Source organism: Henckelia pumila, chromosome 3 (assembly GCF_033568475.1).
Source record: "Henckelia pumila isolate YLH828 chromosome 3, ASM3356847v2, whole genome shotgun sequence".
Taxonomy (NCBI): domain Eukaryota; kingdom Viridiplantae; phylum Streptophyta; class Magnoliopsida; order Lamiales; family Gesneriaceae; genus Henckelia; species Henckelia pumila.
This window is the reverse complement of record NC_133122.1, coordinates 144509338-144520277: the sequence shown is the minus strand read 5'-3', so window position 1 is coordinate 144520277 and position 10940 is coordinate 144509338. Positions and strand designations below refer to the sequence as shown.

Genomic DNA, 10940 nt, shown 5'->3' with positions numbered 1-10940 from the left:
TTGGTAAATTGATGCATAACATGATTCTGTATTAAGCTAAGTACATGAATTTTCAGTTCAGTTCAATTCTGTTTTTGTATGTGTATATAAGTTTCCTGAAATGATTTAAAAAGCTGGGATATTTCTTCAATTTATTGAGTGACATTTATATCATTTACTCACCCAAAACCATCTCAGATAAGAACGAAGAAGAACTCGAGGATGATGGACAGATCCAGTTTTGGGGCTGGTGAAGATGAATCGAGATGTCTGCTATTTAGTTTCTGTAATAGTTTAATTTTATAAACCGTTGCGTTTCAGTATTAGAATTGAATCCTGTTAATGTAAAGATATTTGATTTCAGTTTATGAAAAACAATATATTTCAGTTTTACGAATGAATAAACTTTTTTTCTGGAATTTCTGAATTCCGAGGCTTGTTCCGATGCCAACTAGGTCCAAGTTTCGGGGCATGACAAATATATATTATGTACAATTATATTTAATTTTTTTTCTCTCAAATGTTAAAGTTGGGTTTTTATTTTATTTTATTTATTTCATAAAAATAGTGGTATTATAATATTATGGAGGGGGACATTTTGGTCAAATATTGTGTATATTTTAGAGAAAAAATATATCTCTTCTAAGACGGTACGGATTTATATCCATGAGATAAGTCAACCTGATTCATATATACAATTAAGAGTAATATTTTTGACATAAAAAATAATACATTTTCATGAGTTGAGTTGGACGGAGATTTGATTAACTAAATTAACCCTTGAGACAATTTAATATAAGTTTTTGTGTTAGAGAAGAATAACGTATCGTTTTTAATAACAATACTGATGGACAATTAAAGTTTCTGTGATTTAACAAAATAAGATCAAAGCTTATTTTAAGCTCCTGAATAAACTAAGAATGTGTAAAAAAACAACCTAAGTATGAACTTCAAATAGACCGAGGTTAAGGACTATTTTCAACGACTCTACCAGGACAAAATTGACTTTCAGCATGATTGAATTTATGAAGGAGTACTATAAATTGTCTCAGCCTCGTTGAAATTAAAAGTCAGCAAGACTCAAAAGACAAAACTAAAACTTCCTAAACATCAATGATTTATAATAATTAATAACAAAAATCAGAGATTAGATAATGTTTTGAGTAAATTAAAGACAAATGCATCACTGTCGTCAAATGTTAGAATCCTCGCACATTCACTCACAACACTATTTGGGGAAATTGTCAGAGACATGTGACAACAACTGTAAATTTTGATAATGGTTGTGTATGATCTAAAAAGAAATGTTCAAATTTGAACTTTGATGTTCATTTATAACTGTTCGAACCCCCCTTAAAGATGGAAGGTCGATCTTTGAAGCGATTTTATATCATTTGCCTGTCTTGAGATTCTAGTCGAGTGTCAACTTGGGATTGATGATGAGGGAGCTATGCCAACCTGCCATTGTGGCCGACCTGAGAGCCTAGACGACCTAGGATTAATGGTGAGGGATATATGCCGACCTGCCTGATTTTAGGGTCACCGATGGGTGAGGTAAGGGATGAGCTGGTCTCACCCTAGGGATAGAATCTATTTCTTATTAGCATCACCAGTTCAACTAAGTTTAGCAAGTTTTCTTTCGCACGATTTTAACCTATCCTGACTTGCAAAACTCGGCATGATCGGGATGAAATTTACAACTGCCGACCCATTTCAAATTAAAATTAATATATGGAGCTAAACACATATGTTGATCCTAACAACTGTTACGCCTTAAACGCATACAAATTTCGTGTAATGAGATTAATGTTTTTAATGCATTAACAATTCTCATAATTAAATTGTTTTGATGATTACAAAACTCGGTTAATCGTTACTAACAGTTTAAAGTGAGAAATTTGCAGGTAATAATATTTTTGAGTATAGACGATATTGGAAGCAAGAACCGATAATAAAAAATTGGGAATAAAAATTCAAAAGTTCGAATCTGTCCAGGTTCGGACGACCCAAAGACAACTTCGGATGCTCCGAATTATTTCCAAAATTTAATAAAGATCGGAGGACAAGTTCGGAGACTTCGAAGACTACTTCGGATGATCCGAAGTGAGTTCGGACGACCCGAAGATTTTCCAGGAATTAAATAAAGATCGGAGGCACTCTCGGAGGCCACGAAATGACTACTTCGGACGACCCGAAGACAAGTTCAGACGACCCGAACTCCTTTACGGCCATGAAGATTTTGTCGGAAGAAAATTTGCCGGAATGAATTTAATGCCGCCGTTCGGACGACCCGAAGATGACTTCGGACCACCCGAACAGTTCACCAGCCGTAAGAATTTGAATTTCAATCAGACAAGGTTCGGACGACCCGAAGGCCCGTTCGGACGACCCGAACCCATTCGGATTGGCAACTATAAATACATGCCATTTGAAGCCTTCTCAACTCACCAATTCACTCTCAACTCTCTTTGCAAGAAAGTTCCTCTCCTACAAGAGTTAAAAGAAATATTTGTGAGATATATATTCAAAATCGAGGGTTGTTTGTATAAGTTCATTCGTGAGTTGGTTGCTCGGTTATTGTAAACACTTGTGTGTGAAGCCAAGTGTATTTACGAGTGTTGTGGCTATCCTTGGAGCCCTTAAGGCCAAGTGTTGAGTTGTATCAGCGAGGTGATCGTGTCAAGTTGTAAGGCTATCCTTGGAGCCATCAAAGCCAAGTCGTTCGAAGTGCTAGTGGATCCTTGGTTAATCGATCTTAACCAAGAAGGGGAGACGTAGACGATTTATCGTCGAACTTCCATAAACATCTCTTATCCCTTTTACTGCTTTATTTACATTACGCATTTATTTACCGCACTTATTATTAATTGCTTTAAGTCTTTCGCTTGCGTATTTGCATAATCACTTTAAATTACTAAAGTTGCCAATAGAACCTAAATCCCCCCCCCCTCCCATTAGGTTCTAACAAGTGGTATCAGAGCCACCTTTTTACAAAATATTTTCAAAAAAGGTTCTTGTCACCCAATCAGCAAACAATTCTTCATACATCTTCTAAACACTTTCTAGAGAAACCTCATCCTCATCAGCATCTTGATTATTCAAGTCTTCAGTTGCCGATGCATTCAAGCACTTCTATTTTCTGTGAGTGTTATGGCTAAGTGTTGCAACACTCGCAACAACATTGCTTTTCTTTTGCATCAGAACAGTTAGTGCATTGTGAGTTTCTTCTTCTCCTTGTTCTATACCCTCTTCAACTTCATCATTGCTTAAGGAAGCATTCATTCCTCTTCGAAGTCTGGTTGGACACTCATTCGCATAGTGACCAAAACCTGTGCATTCATGACACTTCACAAAATCAATTCTCTTGGATATAGTCAGAGTTTTTCCTTCACTCTGTGTTCGAAATTGAATCTTAGATGGGGTGGTGTTCTGTTCTGGTCCATCAATTCTTAAGGGTCTTCCAACAACAGGAGTGATTGGAGCTTTAGATTTCTGTCTAGGTTTCTTTGAGTCCCTCATCCTCTTTAAGTAGTTACCAAATTGTTTGGTAAGCAAGTCAATGGATTCATCTCCTAAGTCAGACTCATTTACTTCCTGCGTCAGATCAACAAAATCATTGTATGAGTCGTTAAAAACTTGTAGAGCAACAGACTTACCTTTGTTCTTTCTTCCCATATTCATATCTAACTCATACGTTCGCAGTGAACTCATCAGTTCATCCAAACTCAAAATTGATGTATCCTTAGATTCATCAATAACACATATCTTCATTTGAAATCTTTCGGGCAGTGATCACAACACTTTGCTTACAAGGCGTTCATTTGATATAGCATCTCCTAGATCGATTGCCTCATTTTCAATCTTCCTCAAGCGGCGTTCATATTCATCAATTGTCTCACTTTCCTCCATTCTCAAATTTTCAAACTGAGTAGTAAGAATCCTTATTTTGGTTCGGCGCACACTTTCAGATCCTTCACAGTGCATTTGAAGTTTTTTCCAAGCCTGTTTAGCACAAACACAGTTAGTCACCAGTGCAAACATGTTAGAATCAAGAGAAGTAAATATAGCATTAAGGGCTTTGTTATTCATGTTTGAAGCTGCTGTTTCTTCAGCATTCCAATCTGTTTCTGGTTTGAGGAGAAAATATCCTTCTCCATCAGTTCTTCAGGGTGGACTACAGCCTTGTAACACACGTTGCCAGACTTTTTTGTCATGGATTTGATATATACTCGCATCCTGACTTTCCAGATAGCATAATTGGATCCATCCAACGTTGGTGGTCGTTGAGTAGTGCCGAAATATGGTATTTCCATAATAAACTCTGTCAAACACAAAAAATCAGAATTTCAGTTAGTATCGTCAAGTGTTGATCTCTGACGCCACTTGAAAGGATTTGACTTCTCAATTACAGAAATACCAGAAATAAATTTCAGATTAAGTGTTGTCTCTTCAATACTTCAAGACACACTACGCAGCGGAATAATTAAACATAAAATAAATAACACAAAGATATTTATGCACAAGTAATCAATACTTGTGCGGTGTCTCAGAGTAAAATAACCACTAGAAAACAAATCAGTTTATACAAAAAAAACTAGTGATTATATATGAAAACCTAATTTTCTCAACAAGTTGAGAAAATAAATAACTTCCTAAAAACTAGTAAGAACTAAAATATAAAAACCAATAGGAAGTTCTAAACACATGTGCCGAAAAACAAAAAAAAAAAACCAAGGAACCACTTTCTGAACAACACTTCACTCGCGTGTTCTTCGGTGTTTCCAACACTACTCGGCAACACTGTGTAATGGCAAGGAATACTTCAAAAATTCTCCGATCGATCTTCAATCTTTAGCTTCTGAATTTCTGCAGTAATTAGCTTTTCGTTTCTGCACTCTTCTCGCCGTCTTTCATCTATGTATAATTATCTTCTTAAATAGATTTTCAATATTTGTAAATCCTACACAATATTGAATAAAGATTTGATATGATATCTCATCAACAAAACTGTTAAGATATATATCATCAATTTACAATATACATTTGATAAGATAACATATTTTTTACAAGATAGCATATATCATCAAATCTTAAAACAAGTCTAAGAAAGACAAAACTCTAAAATTCTCAATTTAGAGAATAACGTGATATACACGTTCTTTCAGAAAAAATTCTTACAAATTTTGATTGAAAGTTAGGTTCCGTTTGGACATGTACTTTAAAAACAGTTTTAGTGTTTTATAAGTGAAAAAAAAAACTTAAAATATTTGTTGGATAAAAGTTTTGTAAAATATTTTTTGAAAACTATTTTTTAAAAAGTGTTATCCAAGTATAGTTTTTAAAGAACACTTGAAATATGTTTTTAGATGTCAGTATGGAATCATGGAAGACAAAGATGAACAACATGACTTTTGAAATGTTCAAATGTTTTTTATAAAATAGTTGTTCAAACATATATTTATTCTTAAAACAACTTTAAAAATATATTTCAAGGCCCCTAAGTTTAAATCTTTGATCCGTCCCAGGTTAAACTAATTGTATAATAAATCAGGACATTATCTAAAACTTGAGGGATATAACAAGTACAAGTAAAATTTGAGGGACAAATTCTTTTGTGATTTTAACTTTTAATGACAGTTTTCGTACATTCAAACATATAAAATGTGAAATATCCCCCAAAGGGGTTCAAAGGGGGTGTTTAAGTTGGTGGAGTAGGTCAGGAGTTCAATTCTCCCTACCAACACCCTCTTGGACTAGTCTGTCACACAGGGCTTGCCTAGTGTGATTTACCTAACTAACGTAGTTTGTAGGCTATTACGTTGATTCGGGATTTATCCAGCGCGCACTGAAAGATAGCGGCCGCGGGTTCCCACATTATAAAAAAAAGTGAATTACACCTTGTTAAAAAAGTATTAATGAGTGGTTAAATGCCTACTTATTTTTCACGGAATGCTATCAGCTATTTTGATATTTCACAAACAAGTTGTATGCAATCTACCCTTTCCAATAATTAAGTAAAATGGAAAATCACATATATGTTAATTACTTATCCGATGTTTTCCCAACAAAAAGCCTTTTGTGACTATGCATGTAAAAATTGATCACAAATCCTTAATTAATCATGCATCCGCAATCTGAACGATCTTTTTCCCAATGTTATCACCACTAAAGAGTCCCGTAAAAGCACTCGAGATGCTCTCCACATCACTCGATATGTCACAAAGTGCCTGCATTTTGCCCGTGCGGAGGTGCTCCACCGTCGTCGCGATAAAATCGGCGTAGCATTTCAAGAAATCCGCCGCCAGAAATCCTTGAATGCTAATCCTCTTGTACACCACATCCAACATATCGGGGGCCGCCCTCTTGCCGCCACCGGTGTATTCGGATATGACGCCACATACGGCAACTCGCCCAAACGTGTTCATATTGGCTACCGCTGCTTCGAGCATCTCGCCCCCTACGTTGTCGAAGTATATGTCGATTCCATTGGGGAAGTACCTGATATGTTGTTACAATTGTCTCACGTTGAATAATAAAACTAATAAAAGTTAGTAATAAACTCTTGAGGTAACCTCATCCAATAAGAAAGTAATACGTTCGAGTGCAAACATGTGCAAAGTAAAAACTTTACACAAGGAGAATTCTCTAGAAGATGGTAGAAAAATCTCCATGAGCGACTAGGCAAAACAGAATAACAAATTTTATTCTCTGTGTTTTGTTTTAATTTCTAGATTAGTGTGTATATAAGGGCCACTGTACTCATACACATCATACAAGAAAAAGGGAATTTTGCTTTCTCTTCTTGATCCCTCCTTTTCTTAACTAACAAGAATATGAAGATGCATGGGATCGATTTGGTTTTTCATTGCAAATTATTATTCTTTCAATTTGTTTTTTCAAGTGTTTTTCGTGTATTCAAATATTACTATAGTCTATAAACGTTACAATTACCTAGCTTTGACTTGTTCACCATTAGTTCGAACTTATATAGAGAAAAAAAAATTTCATTAAAAGAAGACAGAGACGAAAAATTCAGAATGAACCTTCGGAGTGCTGACTTGAGATCTTTCTCATCCTTGTAGTTGAATGCATCATCAAATCCTAGCTTCTCCTTTAGCAAATCAACCTACATTTATAATCATATTCAATTTCACACACTATATATTTTTTAAAAACATGCTTGTATAATTAAGGCCGCTTTTTCTATTAATTCTATGTTGAGGCGTAACACTCTGGTTCTAGTTTCACATGAACATCTTGTGTAAATTATATCAGAAGTAACATTCACGATGTAGAATAAACAAAGTCGTTTTATGGATAACTGATAATATCTATAATAAAAATATAAGATTAGAAAGTGCACCTTTTTCTTAGAACCAGCACAACCAACCACATAGCAACCAAAGAGCTTAGCGTATTGGCCAACCAAACTTCCAACAGATCCTGAAGCTGCTGAAACGAATACACTCTCACCTTTCTTTGGTTTGCACACTTCAAAGAATCCCCCGTACGCTGTAAGTCCACTAAATCCTGCAACATATACCAACAAAATCGCCGTTCGATTTTCGGAATTAGTTGAAAATGAAAGCCTTAAAAAAAAACATATGCCTAAGCCCTGTTTAAAATGCTGAAATTCATGTGTCCTCGTGTTATTCATCAAGAATTCTTCGCAACCGTCACCACGAATAGTGGTGCAGTGACATAGACATCTTCGAATTAAGTAAGAACATACGTACCAAGAGGCCCAACATGGTAAGGCAGAGGTAGTCCCATCGGGTCCAACTTATTCAGAAGCCTTCCTTCTTCAACAACTGTGTACTCCCCCCATGTCAGCAAACCGACCACAAGATCATCCTTCTCCAAATCCGGCCGCCCCGAAGCGACCACGCGTCCCACGCCGTAAGTATCAATGGCCTATAATTCATGTATATATATATATATGTACCAAATCCAAGCATGCGTACCTATAAAAGGTAGTTATTAACTAACTTATATCCATTGATCAGTACATATACGTACCTGGCCGGGGCTAATGGCGGCCGCAAAGCTTATCGCTGCCTGGGATGCGCTGCGGCTCTTCATACGGTTGATCTGGTACGGATCGACGGATACATAGAGATTCTTGACTATCACGGTCATTGTTGGACACACGCAAATGATCTTTTCCTTCTTGATTTCGAAGTCGGAATCTTTGGGAGCTCCATTCACATGATCCTTTATGGCTACGAACCTGTTACTTATAATTTCCTGCATTATCTTCTCAGGTTTATGTCCACTCCCAAGCTGCCTCTGTTTATCTCTATAATTATATATATATATATGATGTAGCATACGGCTGCACCAGTAGAAGGAATATTGATTAGCTAATGAATACTAACACATAACCGGCCGCTTATTTTATTTGAAAATGGAAGATAATGGGATGCATATAATGGTTGATTAATACCCATGCTAAAATTCCAAACACATCATAATTTAAGTTGATCATTTCGTTGGACTAAATTTATTCTTTATATGCAAAAATTGGTTTTGCACATTTAACTCGATTTTTTTTGTTGGAGACTTGGAGTTGTGACATGACGCTATGCTGAATATTGTCGATATCTTTGGCTAAATATTTGAGAACTCTTGACAAAAGATCGCGTTAAATGTAGGCCGAATAAAAATTATTTATTACAACCGACACCAAAATTTATCCGATCAAAGAACTAAAACTCATTCCATCAAAAGTTGTTTTAGTTGATGGAGTAGGTGAACACTTGGCTTAAAAATTAGGAGTTCGATTCCTCCTACCAACACCTTCTTAAACTAGTTTGTCGCACAGGGTTTGCCTAGTGCGATTTATCTAGCTAGCGTAGTTTGCAGTTTATTGCGTTAATCTGAGGGTTAACACAGTGTGCACCGAAAGATAACAGCTGCAAGTTCCACGTCATAAAAAAAAAAACCAAAACTCTGTCACAAAAGCTCGTACCAGATGTCCCCGACCCGACCCGACTCGTAAAAAGTATTTTTTTTTATTAAAAATATAAATCAGATTAATTTATTTTATGGATGACTCCCCAAAGTTCTCTTACTCAAAATCTTTACATATATATATGGTTCCCTTGAAGCTTTTTTTTTTTCTTTGAAAAAAATTTAAGATGCTCAATTGAACATCTTATGGAATGTCACATTCTTGTTTCTTTTCTTTTTTCTTTTTTTTAAAGAAAATTATATATATACTAGAGAAGTGTACATGCGTTGCACGTAACAAATCATGAATGAGGAATTTTATAGACGAGATATATATAAATAATGTCTGAAGAACACGAATAATATTAGAAAACGTGATATTACATGTATGCTAATATTTGTATATCAATTTTTACATAGCAAAAAATTCAACACAAAATTTTCATTTCTCAAATCTTACATAAATTGAAAACAAAATCTGTGACATAATAGTAAAATCAAACGATATAATCGATGTAAATATCGATGTACACGATATTGAATCTTGATCATATAAGTTACTTAAATACACAAATAGTATAATTACACTCACGTCGTATCCAATAAAACATTTTTTTTGTTTTCAATGATACTTTATTGATTGTTGAAATCAAACAATGACGCGCGCGACCTTTTTGAACACATTTATTACATCTTAAATAAATGAAAACGTTAAGAGGTGGTTTGATAATCTTATCTTGATTTCTCGAACCACGAGCTCTATGAATAGGGATTTTAATTTATGCATATAGATACAAATGGTCCAATTAAGGTAAGAATTTCCAAGAATATTTGGAATATTTCAGTTTCTGAGCAAAATGAATGTTTTTAATAGTGTCAATTCAATTGATTACGTATTAATCAATATTCGATTGATTCGTTTGTGGTTATTGAAAAAAAATATTTGTGTAATTCACTTCGTTTCTTTTTATCCAAGTGAAATATTTTTTCAAGCAGCCTAAATTAATAATAACAGTACGCTTATCTTTATTTTCACTCAGATGAATGTAATCTCACTACATATTTTGGAAGCCAAATTTAGTCACGATATTGTTAGTTTCTCCGGTAGTTCTTTAAAGGGCTTACCTCGTTGGAATGTTAGCTCAAAACTCGAGTTAATATTTGCATAATTCGAGTTGATGGCTTTGACAAAGGAATTATATACAATATAATCTTTATTTGTTTCTAATAATTTTTGAAAAGATGATTTATTATTTTCAGAAAAATAGATTAATGAATCAATAATCAGAGAGTCAACCAATGATGACATTTAGCGTATAACGAGATAATTAATTCAGATTCAGAATAACATACCACAATGATGAAAAATCATCGTAAATCACTAGTATAAACTAAATTGATAAAGAAAATGGTATAAAACATCAAGTAAGAATCACGTTTCATTTCTCGAATTGGCTTCATTCATTGATTGGTGGATATGTACTTTGTAAGAACCTCAACTTCTTTGTTGAGGATCCAGTTTGAGTTGTCGGGGGTTCAAAACTTTTATTTCTGGCTTATAGTTGTAGTTGTACAAAAAATAATAATAATTTATAAGTGATCATGTGAATCCAACGACAAATTATGAGATAGCAAATGTTGAGTTTCATGATTTGCTAAATATTTATAATTTAGTAAAACCAATGCAAGAAATCGATAATTATTACGTTCTCTATAATAAATTCGAAATTGTATATACGATGAACTAAGTATAAGTAATATTAATTTTTAGAATATCATATATGCAAATTCAAAAGCCAAAAAATCATATATTGGATTAAAAGATAATTGAAAATACTTACAACCAGATGCATGTTTAGAGTAGAGGAATTAGGACTTATCGCGATATGTATACATTTTTTTTCTTTGCAAATTAATTTCGTATGTATGTATGTATGTATGTATGTATGTATGCATGCATGCATGCATATATGATAACATGTAGCCCACTCAAACTTAATTGAAAATAT

The 10940-nt window shown here is 34.3% G+C and overlaps 2 protein-coding genes across 2 annotated transcripts; both read right to left on the bottom strand.

Annotated features, from left to right (window-relative positions):
- Positions 1-3111: 3111 nt before the first annotated feature.
- Positions 3112-4068, bottom strand: LOC140889674 (uncharacterized). The gene is made up of 2 exons (XM_073297397.1): positions 3790-4068; positions 3112-3573 (listed from the first exon to the last, which is right to left on the bottom strand). The coding sequence occupies exons 1-2, from the start codon at positions 4066-4068 to the stop codon at positions 3112-3114; spliced, it is 741 nt and encodes a 246-aa protein (XP_073153498.1).
- Positions 4069-5962: 1894 nt separating this feature from the next.
- LOC140892125 (NADPH-dependent oxidoreductase 2-alkenal reductase-like) lies at positions 5963-8310 on the bottom strand. Its single transcript, XM_073300877.1, has 5 exons — positions 7999-8310; positions 7716-7893; positions 7343-7509; positions 7023-7105; positions 5963-6477 (listed from the first exon to the last, which is right to left on the bottom strand). The coding sequence occupies exons 1-5, from the start codon at positions 8308-8310 to the stop codon at positions 6099-6101; spliced, it is 1119 nt and encodes a 372-aa protein (XP_073156978.1). The 3' UTR covers positions 5963-6098.
- Between the last annotated feature and the right edge of the window lie 2630 nt (positions 8311-10940).

Bases quoted from the DNA above. Each gene is read 5' to 3' on its own strand.
- LOC140889674 (XM_073297397.1), bottom strand. From the start codon at position 4,068: ATGAATAACAAAGCCCTTAATGCTATATTTACTTCTCTTGATTCTAAC. The intron at 3,574-3,789 runs GTAAGCAAAGTG...GATCTGACGCAG, and splicing joins CTATATCAAATGAACGCCTT to GAAGTAAATGAGTCTGACTT.
- LOC140892125 (XM_073300877.1), bottom strand. From the start codon at position 8,310: ATGCTACATCATATATATATATATAATTATAGAGATAAACAGAGGCAG. The intron at 7,894-7,998 runs GTACGTATATGT...CATGAATTATAG, and splicing joins CCGCCATTAGCCCCGGCCAG to GCCATTGATACTTACGGCGT. The intron at 6,478-7,022 runs GTTCATTCTGAA...ACAACATATCAG, and splicing joins CTCAAGTCAGCACTCCGAAG to GTACTTCCCCAATGGAATCG.